At 46.3% G+C, this 26,111-nt stretch overlaps 1 protein-coding gene across 2 annotated transcripts; it reads left to right on the top strand.

Moving 5' to 3' along the window:
- Positions 1 to 846: 846 nt before the first annotated feature.
- On the top strand, positions 847 to 25,842 carry HNF1A (HNF1 homeobox A; the record flags this gene model as incomplete). 2 transcript variants are annotated; one of them, XM_036765729.1, is given in 9 exon segments in its annotated part: positions 847 to 1,310; positions 17,917 to 18,116; positions 19,409 to 19,595; positions 20,430 to 20,665; positions 20,873 to 21,036; positions 22,850 to 23,051; positions 24,978 to 25,169; positions 25,530 to 25,651; positions 25,749 to 25,842. In XM_036765729.1, coding segments are annotated over 9 exon segments (1,714 nt in total), but the record flags the coding sequence as incomplete, so codon positions are not given.
- Positions 25,843 to 26,111: the final 269 nt, after the last annotated feature.

Genomic DNA, 26,111 nt, shown 5'->3' with positions numbered 1-26,111 from the left:
TGATTGGAAGGGAACAGTGAGGGTCTAGCTCTGGAGACTGGTGAGGTGGAGAGGGAATGCCTCTGGGAGGAAGAGAAGCCTTGGGAAGCCCAGCATGGCCTCTCTGCTGCCCGGATCTGTATTCCTTCCTAAACAGGGCACGGTTACTCTCTTCTAGCCCCAACCTGAGCAGAAGATATAGTCCCTGCCTTCTATGAATTTCTGTCCTGATACTGTTCTCTGCTACGACTGTAGGATTTAGGGATCACAGGGATCTCTAGTCCAGCCCTCTCGCTTTACAAAGGAGGAAGGTTAGCCCTGAAAGGTATCTCAGAGGCCATCTAGTCTCTTTCTGCGCCGCCCTGCCCGCGCCCCCCCCCCCCCCATTTCGCAGAAGAGGAAACTGAAGCTTAGAGAAGTAAGTGGCTTGTCCAGAAGCACACAGCTAGTGAGCGTCAGGGTCAGACCCGGATACGTCTTTTTAGGTGCTCTGAATCCAGAACCAAGTCTTTTGGGACACTTCCATCGCCTCTGTTCCCACCAGCGTCCTCCCCGCTGGACCTTCTAACGGCCCCTAGGCCAACCTTCCCCCTCTCCCGCCCCAGCTCCCAGCCTTCCATCTGCCCACCCTCACCCTCCCACCTCATCCACCCACTCCCCTCCTGCCGCATCCCGCGTTCCCCTCTCCTAGCCGGGTGCACTTTGCGCGCTGCTGTAGGGCTGAAGTCCAAAGTTCAGTAACTCGCTAAGCGCAGGGATAAATATGAACCTTGGAGAATTTCCCTAGCTCCAATGTAAACAGAGAGCCAAGGGGCCCTGAATCACCGGCGGGCTGGGACAGGGGTGTGGGTGGGGGGGCCACAGGGCTCGGTAAGTGTAGTTTTGGGGGGAATTGGAAGGGAGGCAGGGAGGCTCGTCTCCGCTCTCCGGAAGACGGGCTGGCCATGCTTTGAGGAAGCCTAGGTATCCGGACGGGTGGAGGTAGCGCGGCCCATCGGCCTCCCACCTGGAGCCATGGTCTCCCAGCTAAGCCAGTTACAGACAGAGCTCTTGGCCGCCCTGCTGGAATCGGGACTGACCAAGGAAACCCTGATCCGGGCCTTGGGTGAGACGGGACCCTATGACTCGACGGGAGAGACCTCTCTGGACAAGAGGGAGCCCTGCGGCGGCGAGCTGGCCGAGCTCCCCAATGGGCTGGGAGAGCCGCGGGGCTCTGAGGATGAGACGGACGACGAAGGGGAAGATTTCACGCCCCCCATCCTGAAGGAGCTGGAGAACCTGAGCCCGGAGGAGGCGGCCCACCAGAAGGCCGTGGTGGAGACGCTCTTACAGTAAGGCGCCTTTCCCCGCTCTGCCACGGTCCACCCTGCTTGCCCTGCCTGGCGTGGTCCCCGTTCACTGCCTACTCTCCTCCCAGCAGTGGGACAGGGTCTGCTCCGGCTTAGAATTGCTACACGTGGTCTTCATCAGCTCGATTATAGACTTCGTAGGGAACTGGAGGGTGGGAGCTTAGAACCAGAGCTTGGCTTGAAGTTTAGGGGGGAAGGGGCAAGTGGAGCTGGGGAATCTCATTGAGTCTTCTCTGAGAGAGCTGGGCTGGGAGAATGTGTGTGTTAGGGATGGGTATTTCCAGGCCCTGGAACCATTTTATCATGATATCTACAAAAATTGCTTGGGGGCATCCCCTAACCTGAATCCCCATGGTCATATGTTGAGGTCTAGAAAGAGAAGCCTGGGAGGAGGAGGAGGGGGATAGCGGTGGGGGTTTGAAAGACTCTTTTGAGCTTGAGGGATTCGGCAGGTTTGGAAAGGGGGTGAAGCACCCCATTAGTCAAGGAAAGATCTGAATAGTTCATTCTTACCTTGGGGCAGCTGGGTTCCTAGGATCAAAGCTGATTCCTCTTTCCTGCCTCATCTTCCCTTATAGTACCCCTCTCCACCCCAACCAAGGGCTGACATGCTTTTCCTCTTCTTCTCTGCCATCCCTACCTGATCAGCTTCCTTCATCTGCTTGATCCCATCTCTCTGGCTCCCCATCTCTGAGACTGTGTGGGACCTGGGGCTGGGTTGCTCCCCCCTCCCCAGCCAGGTTTGCCTGGTTACTAATTATCTAGGGGCTTTATTATTTCTCTTTTGCTTTTTATAAATTTATAAACTGAAAAGTTCCTGATAAGCCATGTGATCATTAACTTCTGATGATTGTGTGCTGGGGAAGACATGGCCAGCCACCTGGCTCCAAAGGCCTTGGGCAGGTTTCCCAGAGGGAAGGAAAGAGGGGGTGGGCATAGGTGGAGGGGGCTGCTGGGGGCTACAGAAGTCTTCTGCTAGGGCTCCAGGTTTTTTCTATTTGAGAAGGTCAGGGTCTAGGGACTGGGGGAATCCGGCTTCTCCCAGCTGAGGCTTTTTGAGGTTTTCCCTAAACTGGTTCTGGCAGGAATTGGTGATTGAAATGTTGGCCTGAACAAAGACCCTCCCTTCTGTCCAAGGTCCTGAATCAGGGGAGGGGGACCATGGAGATGGAGGGAGAGGCTTATAGCTGGATTTGGGGTTCTGTATAAGGACCCCCATTTACAGTGTTCTCAGATGGAAGTTGGGTAGGTAGGGAATCAGGGTCAGCCCTGGAGATATTTGGTCTGTGTGTATGGTCTCTTTCTCTCTCTCTGCACACACATGTATATACCTTTATATACACACATACATGCATACATATAGAGCTAGATATCACTGGCTGGCACCCCTGTGCCCAAAGAGCAGACTTTAAGAGTCTAAGAGAAAGAATTTTTGGGCCTCTGAGGGGTGCAGAACAGGAAGACAAATCGGCCTGGAGGGAAGAGCATAGGGGCAGGCACCTGGAAATCTGACTTCCAGTTTCAGCCCTACCGCTCATTTTCTATGGGGCTTTGGGCAAATTCCTCCTCCCCTCAGGGCCTCTGTTTTTCCCCAACCCCCATAAAATACAAGGGTTGGACTAGATGATCTCTCAGTTGTCTCCCAGATCTGACTCGATGCCTGTAAGGGGCCTCCAGTCTTGGCAGGGAAGCCATGGGGCAAAGGGTAGATTCTACTTTGGGGGAGGGGCACAGGCCAAGGCACAATGTCCAGGCCTAGGGAGAGGGTGGAAAGGGAGGGGGGAAGAGTGGGGAGTGGAGCTCCTGATTTGAGGCTAGGCCAACCCTGCTGGGGAGCCTGGGGTGGATCTCAAGGTCCTGAAGAAGGTACCATCCCTTCCCCCCCCCCACTAGGGGCCATTCTTACCTGCCTGGGTGGGGCCTCCGCCAGTCAGCAGCTTGGTGGGGGGTTTCAGGGAAGGGCCCCATGGGGAGGGGAGCCATCTGAGAACATCAGGAGTTGAAGTCCAACTAATGGGCCATCCTGGAATGGAGCAAGGGAGCTGAGGCCTGAGAGGGAGAAGGGGGGCAAGAAGGGAAGAGGGCAGATGTAGGCAGATGTTAGAGATAAAGGGAAAGGAAAAGGAGGCAAGAAGGGGAAGAGGGAAGAAGGCCAAAAGTAGGAAAGAGAGAGGAGGTCTCTCTGAGCAAGGCCCTGAGAGAGGAGAAGAAGGAGCTGAGGAGCTCAGGTGAGGCCCAAGTGTACCAGCCAGGCTCAGGGATTGGGCTTTCTTTAATGCTAACAGGTTGTTATTTGCTTTCCATTTAAATTTGAGATGTTGCTATAAATTATCAACCAGACTCTTGTTCCTGCTGGAGTTTATAACTAACCACCCGGGTTACTTATTGTTCAGGTAACAAAAGGGAGGTGAAAAAACGCCCTTTTAAAAAAGGGGGGCCTCCAACCTGAGGGAAGGGGAAGGTGAGGTGGGGGAGAAGGAAGGGGGAGGGCAGAGGCCAAGGGCCAGGGCCAGGAGGATGCAAGACCAAGATGATCCAGGGAACATCCAGAGCCCATGCGTAGGGATTGTCTGGGTTCCCTGGGGCCAGGTCACTATTCTCAACTTGAGTATGGTCCAACTCATTAGTTCGGGGGGGAACCCCCCCATTGGGATTCCATCTGGAATCTACTGGGGATGATGCCAGAGTAAAGGGGGCAGTTTGGGGCAAAGTCCAGGCCGTAGACCTCCCCGAGGCTGGCTGCTGTAGTGGGGAGCCAGGCCCTCCCTCTCTAGGAGTCCTCAGCTGGAATTAGAGAATCTCAGACTTGGAGGACCTCAGGGCTCACCTAGTCCAGAGGGTCTCAGCTGTTTCAAGGATGAGGACTCATTTTTTTATGTCCAAAAATTCCAAAGACCTTGGCATGAAAGTGGTGGGTTTTCTTTTCTTTCTTTTTTTAAAAAATTAATAAGCATTTTTTTCCCTCTTCCCCTCAATATAAAAGAAAAACAAAGTCCTTGTAACAAATCTTCACAGTCAAGCAAAATGATTTCCCCCATTGTGCTGGCCTCATTGAATACATGCATGTTGATGCTGCTTGCATTTATCACACATCAGGAGGTGGGTAGTTTAGACCATCATCAGTCTTCTGAAGACATGAGTAGTGGTTCTGTTATAGTGTAAGCTCCTTGAGGGTAAAGGCTGTGAGGTTTTTGTATCTTTAGTGCCTGGCACATGGGATTTCATCATTATGGTGAGCCTGGCACATCTCAGGAGGCCTTGATAAAGACTTATGGGATTGAATGGAATCACATCAAATTGGCTAAGTTTGAACCATACCTGAATAAAAGAATCCACTCTGTGGCATTCCAACAAAAAGTCATTCATCTTCTACTCAAATCAATGAATTATCAGTCATTTATTAAGCTCCTACTGTATACCAGGTGCCATCCTAAGTCCTGGAGTTACAAGATCTCTAGACAGTGTTACAGCCCGGCTCTTGTCCCACTGCTACTGCTAATTCATTGCCTGACTTTAAACAAGTGACCGCAGTTGGGTCTTAGTTTCCTTATCTATAAAAGGAGGTAGGGGAGCCATCTCTAGTCATCTTGATTGATGTCTGGTCACTGGACCCAGATGGCTCCGGAGGAGAAAGTGAGGTTGGTGACTTTGCACATTCCTGTCTCACTTAGATCCAATTCATGACATCACTTCCCCAATGTCCTCTTTGAGAATGAAGGACAGACAACAAAAGGAGGGAGGTGGCTTTCTTTGGTCTCCCTCCAGCTCTAACATCGTAGGTTCTATCTATAGTTAGCATATATATATATATATATATATATATATATATATATATATATATATATATATTACTTTTTAAAAAAAGATAAAATGCTTTGCAAACAGTGAGTGAGCGGTGGCTCCGCGGTTTGAGTATAAACCTCTGTCTGTCTCAGTTTCCTCAACTGTGAAATGGGGATGACAATAGCCCTGACTTTGTAGGGTTGTTGTGAGGACCAGATGAGATATGATTTGTAAAAAGGGCTTAGCACACAGTAGGTGCTATGGAAATGCTTATTCCCCCCCTCCCCCATCTCGTTTGCTCCTCGCAGCAACCCTAGGTGCCGTTACGCTCTCCATTTCACAAATGAGGAAACTGAGAATGATAGAAATCAAGTGACTTGCCCAGGGTCACGTGCCTAGGAAGCGTCTGAGACAGGATTAGAACTTTGTTCTTCCTGACTCCATCTGCCTTGCTGCCCTGGTGGGATTGGAATGAGCAAGGCTGATTCAGGGTGTGACCCAATGAGGAGCCAAACTTCTTAGTGCTTCTCCTGCCCCTTCCCCTTTACTAAGCAGCTCCAAATCTGGCACATACCTGTGTACCCCGAGAAGCAGGACCTCAACTGTCCAGGAAGATGGAGGAGGAGAGGGGGTCAGCGGGTAGACTCTGGAGCAGCCAAACTGAGATCTAAATCTAAAATCTTTTGTTCTGGAGAATTCTTCCTTGGGATGCCTTCTCCAGCCTCTCTTAAGATCCTCTCTTCCCTAATAAAAATCATAGAATAGAAGGGTTAGAGCTGGGATTGGTCAATTATTAATCATTTTTTAGTGATAATAATCATTAACATTTGCAGTGTTTCAAGGTTTGCAAAGTGTTTTATATAGATTATTTTAAGCATCTATCATGGGTTAGGTGCTGTGTTAAGTGTGAGGACTATAGACACAGAAGAGAAATCATCCCTGCCCTCAGGGTGGTTATACTCCATTGGGGAGACAATGTATGAACACATGGCTATAGGACAAATAGCTACAGGGTAATTCTGGGGGGCAGGGAAAGCACTGGCAGATGGGAAGGCTTCATGCCGAAATGAGGGCTTACTCAAGGTAGTGGTGAGGAAGGACTCTGTTTCAGGTATGGGGCATAGCCAGTGGAAGGGTGGGTGTGGACATAGAAGTCATCTAATTCAACCTCTTATTTCCCCAATGTGGAAAACACAGCACAGGGAAACTTGCCCCAGTTCCCACAGATCCTTGGTCCAGATCATTGGACCAAGGAGACAGTAATTCTTGCTACCAAACCACACTGCCAGTCCAAAGTTAAGAGTCAAGCTCCTGAGCCTGCTGGGCTATGGAGGGCTGCCCTGCCTGGGCCTCCTCTTTCCATCTTTGGGCAACAGGAGGTGAAGGGCTCTCTGCTCTGGGCAGTGGGTGCTTGTGGGCCCATAGTGTGGTTGGAGTTATGGCTGAGGTTTGTAATCAGTAAGTGGTGACAGGCTGGGGTTGGTGCCAGGCAGAAGCCCCCATCACTCCTTTTCTATGCATCTCAGGCTAGCCATCACCCTTTTTGGGTGACATCTCTCCTTGGCAACTCAATGTTCTTTTCAGAAACTTGTTTAATGATTACATTTTGTTTTTACATAGCTTTTATTTTGTGATATGTATTTGTGATATGTATTTCCCTACCCAAAAAAAGTCAGTAAAACCCAAGCAATATATTAGCTGTATCCAGATGTATTCTGGGGCTAGCTTGAACTGTTTCAGAGAGGTTATTATTAAATTTTCAGTGTGAGCATTGACACCTTGGTAACCAGCAAAATTCTACAAATTAGGGCTTGAATTGTGGTTTTCTTGATTGTCTAGCTTTAATGAGGTGATGGAAAAATGTTAATATTGCAGATTAAATTTAAAAGTGTGTCTGCAGCAGGATGTTAAACATTTACCAGCATGCCCTTGTCTGTGTCTAACATTATATGACAAATTCTACACCGATATTCTCTCCCCTTCTGCAAAGAGGAGAGGGAGGCACATTTTCAGAACTCTTCTCTGGGGTCAAATTTTGTCGTTGCTATAATTACATAGCACTGAGGGTTTAATTTTTGGGGGGTATCCTTTCTGTTTGCCATTTTATTCATTGTATATTTTGTTTTCCTGGTTCTGCACACTTAAATTTGCATAAATTCACATATAGCTTTACATGCTCTTCTGAATTGTTCATGTTTGTCATTTGTCACAGCACAGTAGTATTACATGAATGAACAAATGAATAAGGACATGTTGAGTTTCCTATGTGCCAGGCCTATGTTAAGCTTTGGGCATACAAAGATTCAAAAAAGAAACGATTGTCCTCAAATTGTTTACATTCTAATATGGGAAGACAATATGCTTGGCGAGGAGTGGTCAAGGAAGGGATTTTTGTTTTAGGGGCTTGGCAAGGGGAGAGAAGAGGGTCACACATTCTGGCAGGAGATGGTGAGATGGCCTAGTATATGGCTGGATGTGAAGCTTCATGGACCACGATTTATTTAGTGATTATTTCACAATCCATGGGAACTTCACTTTGTTTCCAATTCTTGGGTAGTTCTCAATATTCATTATGATGCCATTTCATAGAATTTGTTGACTTACAGAACATCAGAGCTGGGAGGGCCCTTAGAACAGGGAATGACAGAGCTGGGAGGGCCATTAGAACAGAGAATGTTGGAGCTGGGAGATACCTTAGAACAGAGTATATTAGGGCTGAATAAATCACCTAGCAACAATGTGTTTTTCTTATGATACCAATTTTAAATAGATTTTTATTCTCAAAGACAAGAATTGTGTTTCCCCTTGGTTACAGTCTTGGAAAAGTGCCATATTGTTCCCTTCTCTCCTATACACACTCAGAAGACCCTGGATTTATACCACATTTTACACATGATCTTTAAACTACCACTGCAGCTTGATAATAATGGGTGGCAGACCTTCTTTGATAATTTCTGCTGATGCTCAGATCCTCCCTCCTCAGCTATCTGGTTCATAGCCAACCTTTGTCACTGGCCTTCTCATCTTCATCACCAGTTTCACCTTGGACTTTCTCGTCCTTCACTGTAGTCTTCGTGTTGAATTCTTTTGGTAGAAGTGAGTTCTTGGAAGACACAATGTCTCTCTGCTGCTCATCTTTAGCCTTGTATTTCTCAGCTTCCTGGACTGTGCACTCAATGTTAGTCAGGCAATAGGCATTTATGATATGCTTATTCTGTGCTAGGCACTAGACTAAGCACTCAGGATACAAAGAAAAGAAAAAAAAAACCCCAGTCCCTGATCTCAAGGAGCTCCCTGTCTTCTTTGTTCAGGGTCCTTTGTCCTTGGGGATGGGGACCTTACTTTCCTGTCTGTGCTCTTCTCTCCAGCAGATACATTGAGGATGCCATTTGCCTCAATGTCAAAGTCATTTCAATCCAAGGAACACCCTGGGGAAGAGGGGGAATACCTATGAGCTCAAACTTGCCAAGGTGGTTGTTAGCCCATAGCTTTCTCACTTTCATAAACCTAAATAAGCACTTCACACTAGAGGTCTGAATAAGTGATGAAGGTCTGCGTCTGCTTGGATGAAGGTATTGATTTGATGAGAACAGTCATAATTATGCCAAGAGTTTTGTTACCAAGGAGGAAAGGAGTGACACCAACAGAGCAAGTCCTGAACTTCTCAGATTTATTCCCAGACAAGATGGCAGCCTGGAAAGCCATACCAGAAATAACAGCCTCATCAGGCTTGCCACTGAAGAAGTCCTTTGGGAGTTACTGGATAGGAGTGGGACCATCTACCAAGATGATGTCATAGATCTGTGACTTATCTATATCCCGTAGTGCTTTTTCTATGGTGTCCAGTGTGCCATGGAATAGTTTGCCATTCAGCTCCTTAAAGAGGAGATTAGTGAAAGAATTATAGAAGTCAAAACCATGACAAAATGAGTCAATCTTAATACTGGTCTGAATACTGGAAGAGAGAGTGCATTTCGTCTGTGCACAAGCTGTCTGGAAGTTGTGGACAGCCCTCTTGTTGTCACTGATGTCTTATGCTACCCCTGTACCCAGCATTGAATTGGCTGACCATGCAGCTGTCAATGTCCTGCTCATACAAATAAGAAGCCACCTCCGAGGTCAAAGATCAACATACATACATCTCTTGGCACCAAACTTCTTGTCCAAACCATAAGCAATAGCAGCAGCCATTGGCTAGCTGATGACTGAATCCATTGGGACCTCTTTGGTGGCCTGGCATTGGGAGTCTTTGAAGTGGACTGTTACCATGATCACAGTGTTTGTAACACATTTCATAAGATAAACGCTGCCAATTGTTTCTATTTTGGTCATGATTATAGAAGATATTTCTTCTGGATAGAAGCTGTTGGTCTTTCCCACATACTCAACTGGACCATAGACCTTCTCGCATCATTCCCCATCTTGGAATGCTGCTGCTTCCTATCTGATAGTAGAACCACATCAGCAGATCTATAACCAGTCACATCTGGAATTGAAAACTGTGTGGGTGGGGCTTCTTGAAACTGAATTCATTGCAGCATCATCAATTAAACATTTTGTCCTGGTGAAGGCAACACAGCTTGGGAGTGGTCTTGCCTTGTTGATCATTAATAATGATCTTTATTTTCCCCTATTGGAACACTCACACAAGAATAAATGGTGCCAAGATCAATGCCAACTGAAGGTCCCTTTGACATGGCTGCTGGAGTATAGGGTTCATTCCTGGTGGATGAGGGCTTACAAAGGCTGATGTTGAACTAAGGGAGACCAAGCCCATTTATTTTACAGTTAAGGAAACTGAGTCACAAGAAGGTTGGGTGACTTGCTTGTGGTTGTACAGGAAGTTAGTAGCATTCCTGGGATCAAACCCCAGGTCTCCTACTTCCTTTGTCTGGTGATTTTCCTCTGCATTTATTTGGGGCCATGTCTGGAGTTCTGACCTGTGTGCCACATGTATGTAAAATATTCTGATTTCCAGTTTTACAATCAAATAATTCAAGCTGGTTTCAAGAAGAATCTTTGTTAATGATGTCTATATTTGGTCACTCATCAATATTAATTCTTCCCCACTGTGCTCTGGTCTCAGCAGAGCATCGAGCTATAGAGACACCATGGTGGAGTGGGAAGAACACTGTGGAGAGATCTGAACTGAGATCCCAGCTGTTACTGCCAATGTGACCGTGGCCAAATAACTTAATTTCTCTAGGCTTTGGTTTCTTATTCAGTAAGTTAAGCAGCATTTATTAAGCACCTAGAATTGAGATTCAAAGGAAAGCAAAAATCCAGTCTTTGCTCCCAAGGACCTCACAGTCTGTTGGAGGAGAAAATATGCAGACAACTGTGTACAAACAAGATCTAGAGAGATTAAATTGGGAATAGTCTCAGAGAGACTATTAAGATTAAGGAGAACTGGGAAGGACTTTTTGCAGAAGGTGGGATTTTAGCTGAGATCTGAATGAAGCCAGGGAAACCAGGAAGTAGAGAGGAAGAGGGACAGTTCCAGGTCAGTGAAAAGCTAGCAGTTGGAAGATGGAGGGTCGTAGGCAAGGAACAGTCAGGAGGCTAGTGTCACTGGATAGGTGGGGGGATGTATGGTGTAAGAAGACCAAAAAGGTAGGTAGGAAGGGGCCAGGTGGGGAAAGGATCTAAAAGCCAAACAGAGGATTTTGTGTTTCATAATGGAGGTGAGAGGGACCAATGGAGTTTGTGGAGTAGGGAGGTGATATCATCAGGTCTGACTTTGGCAAGTGAGTAGAGGATGGACTGGAGTGGGGAGAGACTTACTTGAGGCAGGACCACCAGCATGTTATTGCAGTAATTAAGGCATGGTGGGGGATGAGGGCCAGCCCCAGAGTTGGGGCAGTGTCAGTGGCGAGAGGGAGTGATTATGAGAGATGTTCACCTATAAAATAAAGGTGTTCATAACAACAGGGTGTAGGTATATATAACCATAATAGTTAACATGTATCTAGAGCTTTAAGGTTTTCAAGGTATTTTATATAGACAATCTCATTTGATCCTCATAATAAGTCTGTGATGTAGGTGCTATTATTAACTCTACCCCATTTTATAGATGAGGAAATTGAGGCTGAGAGGTTAAGGGACTTGTCCTAGGCTCACACAGCTAGTAAGGGACTTCAACTCTAGTGATATGATGGAGAAAAAGAGGAAGTCAGATGGACAGAGGGGAGCCATCAATGAGCTTTTTTTAACCTAGGAAAAAGCCACTTTTAGGGGGAGTAGGTGGTTGTCAGACTCATAGAAGTGATATCTTTGGTCCCATAATGACTTAGAAAACCACAAACTAACATTATTTATGTTGCATTGCATCTTAATTTATTTTGTTAAACATTTCCCAATTAAAAGGACAGGCTTCCCTCTAGAGTTGTGCAAGCAGCTTGCTCCTGGGGGCCATGAGTGTGACACTTCTGGTTTAAAGGAAAGTCAAACCAAGGGTGTGTTGTGCTAGAAGAGGGTGTAGCCCATCCCACAGAGTCCACTGTAGGAGGATCTCAAGGTAAAGCTGTGGTAGTCACTGAAGGAAGGAAGGGTGACACCTGCCTCTCCCCTCCCAGGTGTCGGCACTCTGGAACAAAGCCCTTTTCATTCTGAGCCAGGAAGGGTTGTGGGATAGGGTAAAAAGCTAGCTCTTTGACCTGAGACCCTGGAATGGTATGTCCAAAGAAGAAAGGATTCCATAGCTCCTAAGCTAAGAGCCTGGGCTCTGGTCTTTCAGCCCCATGGGAAAGGACAAAGAGGGGAGGAAAGGACAGACTGTAGAATACAAAAGGCTTCTTGGTCCCAGGCAGGGACTGGAACTGAGGACAGCTGGCTTTGGGGTGGAGAGGAGATAAAGGTGTTTGCCTGACCGGAGCACAGAAATGGACTTTGTCCCTTTTTTATCATCTAGCCTTTCCTGGCAACTGCAGAGTCAACACAGCTAGTATGGGAAGGAGGAGAGGCATGGTGCCCTCAGAGGACAGAAGTAGAGGAGAATTGGAGGAGAGGTTTGCAGAGACATAGAGAGGTGGAGACCTGGAGGTCCTGGCACCTCAGAGAAGACTTTTTGGGAGGAGTTATTTTTAAAATTAGAAATTTATTAATCTTAGACAAACACTCAAGCACTCACAAAGAGATCATACATAAAGCTTCAAATTCCAACATATCTATAATTTGATTTTAAAGTATATGTTAACTTTGACAAAACCCCAAACTTGAATAAGTATGTTCTGTTTGCTTCTGAGTCCCCTTCCAATCTTTTTACTCCATATTTTGTTGCTGTTACTATGACTATTTTAAAATGCAAAGTTAGCATCTTGATTTTGATTCTGCTAAAGGTTCTTTACTCTCCTTGCTTCAAATGAGTCTTTCCATAGTTCTTTGTCTCTTCCTCATCTTTGTCATCTCTCAGGGAGACATAGAAGATAGAGAACAGGTCCCTGTCTTCCCCAGACTTTCATCTTTGACATATATAAGCTGTATGACTCTGAGCAAGTCACTTGACCACACTCAGCCTCAATTACCTCATCTGTAAAATGAGGATAAGAATAATATCTACCACAGAGGGTTGTTCTGGGGATCAAATGAAATATGCAATGTGCTGTGGAAATCTTAAATCACTGTATAAATTATTATTAATATAAGTTGCAGATGAGTTGCCTATCTACCTTGGTAGAGGGAGATTACTTACCAAGAATTACCTGTACCCATGAAATTTCAGATTTGGACCAAAAACAAAGAAAACAAAGTAAAATAAAGTGAAACAGTACATTAACATTTCAGAGCAAGAGCTAGCTCTGTGATCCTGGGAAAGGAATTTAACTTTTGTGGGCCTCAGTTTCTTAATTTGTAAAATGGGGAGAATGATACTGACATTGTAAGGTTACAGTGAGGATAGCACTTCATGAGCTTTAAAAAAATGCTATTGATTTCTTTTGTTTTTCTATTACTTCTATTTTCCCTCTGCATCTCCCTTCTTTCCCTTCCCAAACTGTCATCCCTTATAACAAAGAATAAAAAGAAAAGAAAAATGAAAAAGAGAAAAGTAAAAGAAATCAATGCATCAACAATAAGAGAAACACAAATAAAAACAATCCTGAGGTCTGACCTAGCAAATTGGCAAAAAATGACTCGAGATTGGAATAGCTAATGTTTGAAGGATTGTGGAAAGACAGTAACACTAGTACATTGTTGGTGGATTAGTCCAACCATTCTGGAAAGCAATTTGGAATTCTACAAATATAATTAAGATATGACACATCCGTAGACAATTGAAAAAAAATCTGACAACACATGCAATGTTCCACAGCTATGGATTCTACCCTGTACTCCACATCTACCAAGAAGTGGGGGGAGGGAGGTGTTTTTCCAATATGTCTTCTTTGGGGCCAGGCTTATTCTCTGTAATTCAGCAACATTCATTTTTGGTTGTTCTGTGGTTGTTCTTTCTATTTACATTGTTGTGATCATTATATATATCATTTTCTTGGCTCTGTTTACTTCACTCTGCATTAATTCATATCTTTCCAAGGCTTCTCTACATTCATTATATTTATCCATTTTTACAGCATAGTAATATTATATTACGTTCACGTACCACAACTGGTTTAGTCATTCTCCGATCAATGGGTCTCTATTTCCAGTTCTTTGTTACCAGAAAAAGTAATGCTATAAATATTTTGGTGTAGATGGGGACTTCTTTATTTATTTATTTAAAATCAATACTCTCCTTGGGTTATATGCTTATCAGTGGAATCTCTGGGTCAAATGGTATGAACATTTTATCCACTTTATTTGGATAGTATGGATGCTCTGGCTTCCTCCACCAGAATCAGTCAGGCTACATCTTCCTCTTGGCATTGCAGGGCGCTCTGAAGGGTTGTGATATCTCCCCTATCTACTGTCATCTGCTTGAACCCCCATCATTTGTCTTCCTGCATTAGAGGCTAGTAACTAGCAATGAAGTCAAAATTATCCACTTTATCTTCTGTAAACTGTTTCTGTCTAATTTTTGTTCAAGAATCAGTCTCACCCAAATCTGTAAAAGCTATATGATCTGCTTTCTTTCCAATTTAATTTCTATTCAGGTTGTGTATCAATTTAGGTTGTGTTGTGGAGTATGTTATAAGATGTTTGTCTAAGCCTAACTTCTGCCAGATTGCTTTCCAGTTTTCCCAGCAGTACTTATCAAATAGAGAGTTCTTTCCTAAGTAATTCATGGGTTCAGTTTTATCAAGCATTGGATTACTGGGTTCCAATGGTTTCGATTCTCCCTTGTCTAGTCTGTTCTAGTCTTCTTTTTATTTTTTAACCAGTACCAAATGTTTTGATGATTGCTGCTTTATAATATAGTTTGAGCTCTGGAAAGCACTTCATAAAGTATTCTTAAAGTACTTAGCCTTCAGGAAGACAGGGGAGACTGAGTTGTTATTGTATTCCATAACTTATTCAGCCTTTTAATACTAATAGGGAACATTGACCTTAGTGGGACCCAAGGAAAGAAAGATCTGATCCCTCAAATAAAATTTGTCCTCTCAGTTTCCCATGTCCACTCATCCCCGTCTTCCTCTTAATGGGCCAATGCCTTGGATGTAGAGATAAAAGGAGGAGAGAAAACCAGATTCAATTAAATCCAATAAGCATATTTTAATCTTCAGCTGTGCTAGGCGCTGGGAATATAAAAAACCCCCAGAAACCAAACAACCCCTTTGCCCCCAAAGAGCTGATGTTTTACTGAAAGGGGGTAAAAATGTACACAGGTACGTAAATATGAAGCATGTACAGATTAATTTCATGAGAAAACAACCAGGGAACTCAGGAAAAGCCTCAGGAGGTGTGCCACCTGGGCTGCGCTTAGAAGGAAGCTACGGATTCTACAAGGCAAATAGATGAAGGACAAAAACAGGGACAAAGAAGGAGACGGATAGAAAAATACCCCTTTGCTCTGAATCTCTAAAAAGGGATTGCCAAAGGGGAAAGGATCTCAAAATCCTTAAGCTATTGCTTCCACTCAGGGGGAAAGAGAAGAGAGAAAAGACAGGAGAAAAGAAGTAAAAAGAAAAAGATGTTCAAAGATCAGGTGATAACATGTTGTTCAGTTGTGTCTGACTCTCTGGGATCCCACTTGGCAAAGATACTGGAGTGGTTTGCCATTTCCTTCTCCAGCTCATTTTACAGATGAGGAAACTGAGGCAAACAGAGTGAAGTGACTTGCCCAGGGTCACCAAGCTAGTAAGTGTCTGAAGTGAGATTTGAACTCAGGAAGATGAATCCTGAGTCTAGGCTTGGCACTCTATCCACTGCACCACCTAGTGGTCCATCATGTGACAACATATTCTAAATTAAATAATGTATCTGTACCTAAGTGTATAGGTGTATATAGGTTTGTGTGTGTGCGTGTGTGTATGTATGTATGCATACACACAAATACATATTTGCCTATATACATATATTTGTAGATGAAACATATAAATACACACACATATATTTATCTATAAAAAATCAAACCTCAGTTAACCAAATAACCCCAAAGCTGGGGTTGAATAGGGCTCAGGATCCAAAAAGATCTTGCCAATTAGAACAATGGATTAAATCCAATAAATGTAATAAGCATGTTGATTCTTTCACGTGGGTTCAAAGAATTCTCTGGAAAAGTATAGGACAGGAGATGTATGGCTAGAGAGTAGTTCATGTGAAAAAAGATGTTGGGGTTTTTAATGGACTGCAAAGTTAATATGAGTCAGCAGTGAGGCAGGATAGGCACTGGACACCTGTGATTCCATCGATGTGGGAAGTTTTCAGGTGAGCAAACTCTCCAAAGAAAAGGTAATGAAGTGGGACAGCGGATAAAGAGCTGAACCTGGAGTAGGGAAGACCTGAGGTCAAAGCCCTTCTCAGATATTTACTATTTGTATGACTCTGGGCAAGTAATTTCACCTCCGCCTGCCTTGGTTTCCTCATCTGTAAAGTGGAGATAAGAATGGACTTTATCTTTTAGGATTATCATGAGGATTAAACGAGATAATATTTGTAAAGATGCTGGTGATTATCATCACTATTATTGTTAGGAGACTATTCCGTACAAGAAACACTTGGGGCAACTAGGAAAGAATTAATCTGGAGAAGAGAAGACTTGGGGAAGGAAGCATGATAGCTTTTTAAAATTTCTATTTAAAATTATTTTATTTAGGCTCTTTTCTTTTGTTATATGACTGCCACTTACCAATAACTCCCCCACGCCACCATGACCAGAACCTTCCTTGATAGCTAATGGGCCATTAGGCAAAATAAATTAACTTGTTGTCCAAGAATAAGAATATATGCCTCATTCCGTATCTATTGTCCACCACCAACCTCTTCACCAAGAGGCAGGAGGCATGCTATGTGACAACTGAGTATTTGAAAGATGGTCATTTAGAAGAGGGATTTATCTTGTTCTATTTGGCTCCGGAATGGAGAACTGAGAATGATGGATGAAAATGCAGAAGTAACCAGGGTGAATGCCTAGGAAAACTTCCTAACAGTTAGAGCAGTCCCAAATGGGAATAAGTTGCCTTGGGAGGTAATGGGCTCTTTAAGCAGAGGGAGATGAACTCTTGGAGGAATTGTAGAGGGAATTCCTGGTCAGTAATGGCCTCGAGTGGGTGGCTGCTAAGGTCCCTTCTGATGCTCAGACTTTCTGATTTCATGGGTTTAGAATGAATGTTTTTTTTTAAACTTTGTTGAAAGTCAACAATACCTTAACCACGCTCCTGCCTTAGCTAGTCCAATCCAGCGACCATTTTTGAATCATTCTTTGATGACTATCTTGTAGTCTTGAGTATCAAGAGTTAGTGTTATGAACTGCGACTCTTGGGGTCCAGGATGGACAATGGAGATCTAGGAGTGTAGGAGATTGGGCTGAAAAGAACTAAGTTCAGGGTATGCTCAGGGTACTTTCCCCCCATTTTGGCTCATTTTATAAATTTCTAATGGCGGTGTGAGTACACACCTGCCTACCAGAGGAGGAAATGACTGAGAAAACAAAGGTTTGAACTTCTGAACATTTCAATTTGTTAAGCATTGCATGCCAATTACCTAACAAACCAGGCTTCCTATGCTTAGGGCTGGACCCTAAGATTTTTATACATTAAAAGCAATTAATCAAATAAGGCCAATTAATTAAAAGGAAACAATGAACTGGGAGACAACATTAGGCAATTTGATTTCTAATTAGAGGAAAGACAAGGGATTTCTAAGTTGGGAGGGGGAGAGTGAGCAAGTGCAATTTCCTTAAATCAGAAAAAGAGGAGTTCCACTCCCCCTAAGTGTCTGTAAACAGTCAAAGAAGCATGGAGACAATAACTGAGTGAGTAATATGGGGCCAGTTTTCAGATAAGCCATATGGATTTGCTTGAGATGTGTAATTGTAAGAAAATTGCTTGCCTCAGTCTTTGGGTTTTAATGGGCTTCTGGTCAGCATAACTGAGCTTCTTGGTTAAGGGTCTCTAAATAGCTGGCAAAGGTGGTCCAGCTTTCCAGCCATGCAATACAAGAAGGTTTTCTCCCAATTTCCACAATTGAATAAAGTTTTCTCACAAGATAGAAGTTGGGTTAGACCCATAATTGGATAGAAAGGGAACTGAGCTAGTGTGGTTCACTCAGTTCTCACCATTAACCACCCACTTTTCTAATTTTCTCGATTCCCTCACTTCCCTAAATGAGGCTGGCTCCAAGGAACCCCAGTACAGACTTGGGGGTTGCCAGGGACAGCCTTCCTGGAGTCTCTGTCCCCAAGCTTGCCATAGTAATTTTCTACTCTTTCCAGGGAGGACCCATGGCGGGTGGCAAAGATGGTCAAGTCCTACCTTCAACAGCACAACATTCCCCAGAGGGAGGTGGTGGACACCACTGGCCTCAACCAGTCCCACCTGTCCCAGCACCTCAACAAAGGCACCCCCATGAAGACTCAGAAGCGGGCTGCCCTGTATACCTGGTATGTCCGCAAGCAGCGGGAGGTGGCCCAGCGTAAGTAACAACTACTGGCATCTTCATGTTTGTATGGTGCCCTGAACTTTTGCTTTTATTGTGTGTGGGGGGGCAGAGGGGAGAAAGTAGGAAGACAATATCCAACATCCACCAAATCAACGAGTGTTTATTAAATGCCTACTGTGTGCTGGATGCTGAAGATATAAAGACAAAAAGGAAGCAGTCCCTGCCCTCAAGGAGATTGTATTTGATGGGAGTGGGTGGTGGTGAGGAGACAGCATGTAGACATATAATTATAATTATCCCTTCTACATCGTAGGGTTTGGGGTGCAGTGCCCCTATGACCTGGAAAATCCATGCAAAATTTTTTGGCTCTCCCTTTGTATCAGAGAAGTCTAAATTATTATGGTATTAAAAGATAAGATCTGTTGACATTATACAATACCATACATATATTTTATGCATTTCTGAGTTCCTAACCTTTTTCTGTGTCATCTGCTGGCCTTCACATGTCACCTGTGGCTTCCCAAAACTCCTCCCAAATTCCCATTTAATTTTTTCTGCTGACCCATGATACATTGAAACTATGATGGGGAAAGTCGTGATGCGGAAGGGATAACTGTATAGAGCGATAACACTAGCTAGCACTTATAATGGAGCTTTAAGATTCACGAAGTGGTTTAATACGTTTTCCAATTTGATATTCACAACAATCCTGTGAGGTAGGTGCTATTATTATCCTCATCTTACAGATGAGGAAACTGAGGATGAGAGATGTTAAGTGACTTGCCCAGGGTCACATAGCTAAGTAAGTATCTGAGGCAGGATTTGAACTCAGATGTTCCTGACTCCAAGGCCAGCATTCTATCTACTATGCCACCTAGTTGGCTGGCACACAGTACAAAATAAATGTGAGGTTCTTGGCTGGAGGAGGGCAGCAAGTGAAATGATGTGGGGGAGCAGGAGATATTTGGAATCTAGGAGCTCTTTCTTGTCCCTCAAATCACACTCCATGGATACTGCCTATTCCCTCTACCTAGGGCAGTTTTGGAGATAGGGGCTAAGAATCAGCAGGGCTCAGGGCATCGCCGTGTGTCCCCGCAGCTCAATTCCTCTGTCCACAAACCATTACTAGTTCTCCTAACTTGTGGTTGCTCATCCCTCCTCTAGGTGGGAGCAGAAAAGCTAGGTCTTCTCTGGTAGCCTGTGCAGTCTCCTGGGCCTTCGGGAAAAGACTGGGCAGATGTCCACCTTATTCAGATGATCATAGGCAGTGAGGGCAAATAGGGACCCAGGGTCTAGGGTCTGCTCACAGCTCTGTATATCCACAGAATTCACCCATGCGGGACAAGGCGTACTGGCTGAGGAGCCCATGGGAGATGAACTGCCCACCAAGAAGGGGAGGAGAAACCGTTTCAAATGGGGTCCAGCCTCTCAGCAGATCCTGTTCCAGGCTTATGAGAGGCAGAAGAACCCCAGCAAGGAGGAGAGGGAGGCTTTGGTGGAGGAGTGTAACAGGTAAAGACTTGTGTGGCTCAAGTATCTGGGAGCCCTCCCTCTTGCCTCCCTTCCTGTCCCTGTCCCTGGTGCTGATCCAGATACTGTCTTAGCTCTAGGAAAGAAGAGGTCCACAGATTTTCTAGGAGAGTACGCTAGGCACAGATTCAGATGAAGTTAATTTCTAATCTCGGGATCTCTCTGGCTTTGTTCCTGTCTCTCCCCTGTTTCCTTCTTCCCATCCCCAAACTCTCAGCAGGGAGGATTGACACTCAATTTGTTACCCTCTCTATTTCTCTTCTGGGGAGGAAGTGGGGCCTCCTCCTACTCCTCTGAGGGGTATCTTGCAGTTATCCAACACTTTTCAGGTCCCTGGATAGGAACTTGCTGGTGGACAGTCCTAGGCTGTAGCTGCCCTGATGATCTAAGGTTAAGACTGCTCAGTTTGGCCCCAGAGAGCAGAACCAGGAACACTGGAAGTTACGAAAATGTAGTCTTTGTCTTACTATAAGACAAAACTTCCTAACCATGAGAGTAATCGTGTTCTTCCTTAGGAAGTAATAGATTTTCCTCCCCACTCTGGGTTTCATTCCCAAGGCTACACCTTTTGTAGGGGGGCACTTCCTGATCGGATTAGGGTTAGATGACGTGGCTTCTGAGGTTCTTTGCCATGCTGAACTTTGGCTATTCTGAGAACCTCCAGAAGTAAAAGGAGAGGGGAACAGGAGGGGGCTTCCATCTGGGTAAGCTAAGGACAGCTTGGTGGTGGGTGATCCCTCTCTCCCAGCCCCCTCCCCCCCATCCTGCCACAATCCCTGCTGTGGAGCTCACCAGGCCTGGGTTATGTCTCCACAGGGCTGAGTGTATCCAGAGAGGGGTCTCCCCATCACAGGCCCAGGGCTTGGGGTCTAACCTGGTCACCGAGGTGCGTGTCTACAACTGGTTTGCCAATCGACGGAAGGAAGAGGCCTTCCGGCATAAGTTAGCCATGGACACGTTTAGCGGGCCCCAACCTGGCCCTGGCCCTTCACTGTCAGCACATGGCTCCCCTGGCCTCCCCCCACCTTCTATCTCCCCCAGCAAAGTCCATGGTAAGTGCTGGCTGGTGGTGATGCAGGGGTGGGTGGGAGTTGGGAACTTACCTTTGGATCCCCAGATGACTTTGGTCCTCTGGGGACATTTGTGTGGAGGAGGTAGACACGGGTGGGGGAAAGATGGACAAGAAAACCTGGAAAGGACATGGGGAAGGGTGGGGATGAAGGGATCTGTGGGCCTCATCTTCACCCCTCCCACCCCAGCTCCAGGTGTTCGCTACAGCCAACAGCCGACTAGCGAGGCAGAATCATCCGGGGGCAGCGGCCACGGTGGGGGCAGCATGGTAACAACTCCCACCGTTCTGCACCAGATATCCCCTCCAGGCTTGGAGCCCAGCCACAGCCTGCTCAACGCTGATGCTAAGCTGGTGAGTGCCGGCTCATCCAGGGCCCTCCTTCCAGCCTCCCTGGTAGCCAGGATGGCTCCCTCCCTCTCCCCCTGCTCTAGGAATAATAAGGCCAGTGGATGTGCCCATGACACCACTTTGAGGTGGGTATCATCATTTTACAGGTGAGGAAACAGGCTCAGAGGAAGGAGCTGGAGCAGCTCTGTGCCAACGGCCAGGATCTCATTCTTCCCCTTAGATCATGCTGCTTCTTATGGAGGAAGCTCCACTCATGGAAGCCTTTCTTTAGTCTAGTAGGAATGCCCAGCTCCATCCTGGTAGCCTCCTTGGCAGACTGTCAGTTTAGCTCAATTCAACAAGCATTTAAGAACCTACTGTGTGCAAGTCACTATGTGCGCAAGCCGGTACTTCCTCATAAGGAACGTCCATTCCACCGGGGTCTGTAGATCCAGTTACCATCAGCAGCATCACTCAATCATTCATTCACTTAGTCATTCAATGAATCATTTGTGAACTTGTACCATAGCTGTGCTAAGGGGAAAAAGATAACAAATGAAACAGTATCAGCCCACAACGAGCTTACTCCTATCTGTCGGCTTGTGCCCAGGGCTGCAGGACTCCGGTAACCTGTTCCTGCTCTCTGAAGGAAGCAGAGGCTGGGGGCTGTGTCCCCTCAGCTGCCCTATACTGGGGCTACCACCAAAGCAGTAATAGTTATGAAAGAAAAATTATATAAGAAAAATTTAAAAATTATAATTTTTTATGAAATAAAAATAGCTTTAAGAAAAACAGATCGTCAGACTGGTGAATGCATCTGTACAGGGAGCTTCTGCTGAGGGCTTCCCTCCTGCAACACAGATTTGGTACCTACGCTACAACATGGGGGCACAGAGGGTGACTTGTCCAGGGTCACACGGGCAGTATGTGTCAGAGTTGGGATCTGAACCCAAATTGTGTCTCCCAAGAATATCTTTTCTAACTTTAAAAAGTACCTCCCTCCCAATAGCCCTATGAGGGGTGCAGTGAAAAAATTATTATTCCTGTATTAGGACGCTGAAGTCCAGAGAACTGAAGTGACTTGGCCACAGTCACAAAGCTGTTGAGTGTCAGCAACAGGAATCAAGATATAGCAAGTCACAATTTCATAAGGTTATGAGATAGGAGAGATTCTGAAGAACACAGAGGGCCGCTAGGGGCTGCCATAGTGCATAGAGAGCTGGGCCTGGAGTCAGACAGATTCATCTTCCTGAGTTCAAATCTCACTTCAGACACTTGCTAGGCATGTGACCCTGGGTGAGTCACTTCACCCTGTTTGCCTCAGTTTCGTCATCTGTAAAATGAGCTGGAGAAGGAAATGGCAAAACCACTCCAGTACCTCTGCCAAGAAAACCCTAAAAAGGGTAATGGAAAGTCAGACATGACTGAACAGCAACAACAAAGAACACAGAATCTAACTCTTTACAGATGAGGAAACTGAGGCCCAGAGGTGAAGATATGCCTAGGATCACATGGGTAGTTAGCAGAACTGGGATTTGAATTCAAATCTAGTGCTCTTTCTACTGGACCATTCTTCCCTTCAAGAGAAACTTAAAGGGTGGCGTTGATCCAGACTAGGGCTAGAGACCTGCATGGAGCCAGTGCCCCAGGAGAAATCCCACTCTTGGAGGCACGCTGTCTTCCAAATGAAGGAGGCTGTCAAATGGGGGAGGGAGGGATGATGGGGAGATGGTGGCAGGTGTGCCTCCTTTGGGTTTTCTGAACTGCCCCCTCTCCTCTCCCATCTTGGTGGTTCTCCATATCAATAGTAGTACTGAGTCTTTCTCCTCCCGTGCAGGTCTCGGCATCTGGGGGGACCCTTCCTCCTGTCAGCACCCTGACTGCCTTACACAATTTAGAGCCAATGCCCCCAGGGATCAACCAGCAGCCCCAGAACCTGATCATGGCCTCACTCCCTGGGGTCATGGCCATTGGGGCAGGCGAGCCTTCTTCCTTGGGACCCACCTTCACCAACACAGGAGCTTCTACTTTGGTCATTGGTGAGCTGGGTCAGGGTGAGGGGAATGGAACAGGGGAGACGTGGTCCTGAGGATCCAGCTAGCTAAATGTAGACTATCATAACTGGGAGGCTCTTAGAACAGAGAATGTAAGAGCTGGGAGTGCTCTTTGAACAGGGAAATGTCAGAGCTGGGAAGGGCCTTACAACAGGGGATGTCAGAGCTGGGAGAGGCCTTAGAACAGGGGATGTCTGAGAGGGGCCTTAGAACAGGGAAAGTCAGAGATGGGAGGAGCCTTAGAACAGGGGGTGTCAGGGCTGGGAGAAGCCTTAGAACAGAGAATGTCAGAGCTGGCAGAGGCCTTAGAACAGGGAATATCAGGGCTTCGAGGGGCCTTAGAACAGGGAATGTCAGGGCTGGGAGGGGCCGTAGAGACCATGTTCTCATCTTAAAGATGAAGAAGTGGAAGCCCAAAGAGTGGAAGTGACTTTTCCCAGGTCACACAGGAAGCTAATAGAAGAGCTGGGACCCCTTGTTTCCAGGCCAGTGTTCTTTCCTTTACTTCATACAAGCTCTTGTTTCTGATACCTGGGAGGAAGGAAATTCTGGGAAAGGATGATTCCCCCAAATATCTTTGTCCACCATTGTCCCTCCCAGTCTTCTGGAGATCCTGGGACACAGGGTCCCGGATGTAAATGCCCAGAAAGCAGGGATGGTGGAGTACTGTGGATCAGAGGACCCGAGTTAGAATCCTGACTCTGCCATTTAATCTCTCCGGGCCTCAATTTCCCCATCTGTAAAATGAGGGAGTCCTTGGAGGTGTCTGAGCAAAGGCTGGATGATCATTTGTTAGGAAGCTGAGGAAAGGATTCTTGCTCAGGTCTAGGCTGGACCCAATGGCTTTCAAGGGCTGTTCTGACACAAACTCTGTGATTATCCATGAGAAATACAGATGAAGGGACTTAGAGGCATTGGGAGAGAACACTTCCAGCAGGCTTCAGGGAAGAACTTTTAGTGTTGAACTCAGAAGAGGATGGCCAGGTGTGATATGGTGACCAGCCAAGCTGGTGAGACCTTGAACTGCATTCAAAATGTCCTACTGTCCAAAAAGGAAGAGATGTCTGTCCTTCTGGGCACTGCCTTGGCCAGCTCGTATATGGAGGACCATTGAGTTCTGGGCTCCATGGTTTACAGGGGAAATAAGCAGTCAAAAGGCCTGGAATTTCTCATGTCACATGAAGGTCAGTTAGAGAATCTGGGAGTGTTTTAGTCTATAGAAGAGAAGGCTTGGCGAGGATATAAGAGCTGTCTTTCAGGATTTGAAAAGCTGCCATATCATCGTTGGGGAAAGGCTGGAGTTGTTGGGTATGATGCAGATGATATTCTTCAGGGGGGCATCAGGCTTGTCTAGGTGATCTCTGAGGTCTTCTCCAACTGAAATTCTATGGTTTCAACAGGCAGAGATGAAGAGAGGATGCCTTTGAGGTGTCCTATCTTTGTAAACCACTCTAAGGACAGCTGGGGAGTGGCGATGAAAGGGGGTAATGGGAGAGAAGGCTGGAAAGAGAGGTTGTGTCTGTACTGTGGAGTGTCTTACATGTCAGACTAGAGCATTTGGACTTCTCCTAGGAGAAATACGGTGCCATTTCAGGTTGTTAAGCAGGGGAGTGACCTGGTCCAGTCTGTGCCCTACGAAAACAATTTTGGCAGCTGTATGAAGGATGGTTTGGAAAGGGGAGAGAGTGGAGACAGGGAGACCAGTAATGACATTATCTAAATTTTACAGATGATTTTAGATTATGTTACCTAAATTAACATGAGTTGAGCCCTGGGCCCCAAACCCTGCAGGGAACCTTGGGTTCTAGCCTCTGACCCAGAGTGCTTGGATGCACCTGGGCCTCCTGCTAGATACGAGAGCAGAAGGGGAATGGGGAAGCGGGTTCTAGTCTCTTTCCATCTGTGTTTTAGGCTTAGCCTCTAGCCAGGCCCAGAGTGTACCTGTCATCAACAGCATGGGCAGCAGCTTGACCACCCTACAGCCTGTCCAGTTCTCCCAGCCATTGCATCCCTCCTATCAACAGCCACTCATGCAACAGGTGCAGGGCCACATGGCCCAGAGTCCCTTCATGGCCACCATGGCTCAGCTGCAGAGTCCTCATGGTAAGAGGCCTGGTCCCCTCTCCTCCCAAGTCTCTTCTGCTTCCTTTCCATGCTCCCCAGCTTGAGCCCCACAGTGACGGTTGTGGGAGAGGGCTGGGCAATCCCAGCCTGACTGGTCCCCCATGGGTGTCAGTGATGAAAGGGTTAGCTTACTTTAGGCATGGTCATTGACACATCAAATCAAGGTGCCTTATAGTTTATCTACACTTCCATCCCTCTGTGAGCAGAAACCTCTTTGGGTCATTGCTTAGGTCCACTGAGAAAAGATATGGTGCCACCAGCTAAGTGTGGCCCGGCTAAATTAGGTCCCTGGTCCCTGTGTTTTATGTGGCTTCTCTTCTCACTTATATTCCTCCACAGCCCTCTACAGTCACAAACCTGATGTTACTCAGTACACGCACACTGGCCTCCTCCCCCAGACCATGCTCATCACCGACACTGCCAACCTCAGTGCACTTGCCAGCCTGACGCCCACCAAACAGGTAGAGCCAATAGGGGAGGGCAGCCTATGGTCATTGTCCAAGGTTCTTAGGCCTCAGCTGCCCTCAATCTCCATGACTCGTGTCTCTTCTCGCTTAGGTCTTCAGCTCAGACTCTGAGACCCCCAGTGAGTCCGGGTTACACACGCCGGTGTCTCAGGCTTCAACCATCCACATCCCCAGCCAGGACCCAGGTATTCAGCACCTGCAGCAGGGACATCACCTTAGCACCAGCCCAGCTGGAGAGGGATGGCCCACCTCCCCACCCTAGCCCCTCTGGTAGGATCACCCAATGTGCAGATATTTGCTGGGAGGGAAGAGGCAATGTGGGGTTGTGGAGAGTTGGAGGACCTAGATTCAGATTCTGACTCTGACTTCCTTCCTAGCTGGATAATGTTGGGCAAGTCAGTTACTTATCCATAAAATGAGGAGATCTGGTGGTCTCTCAGGTCCAGTCTGGCTC

This window comes from Trichosurus vulpecula, chromosome 1 (genome assembly GCF_011100635.1).
Source record: "Trichosurus vulpecula isolate mTriVul1 chromosome 1, mTriVul1.pri, whole genome shotgun sequence".
Classification (NCBI taxonomy): Eukaryota; Metazoa; Chordata; class Mammalia; order Diprotodontia; family Phalangeridae; genus Trichosurus; species Trichosurus vulpecula.
This window is presented reverse-complemented; position numbering and strand designations above follow the sequence as displayed.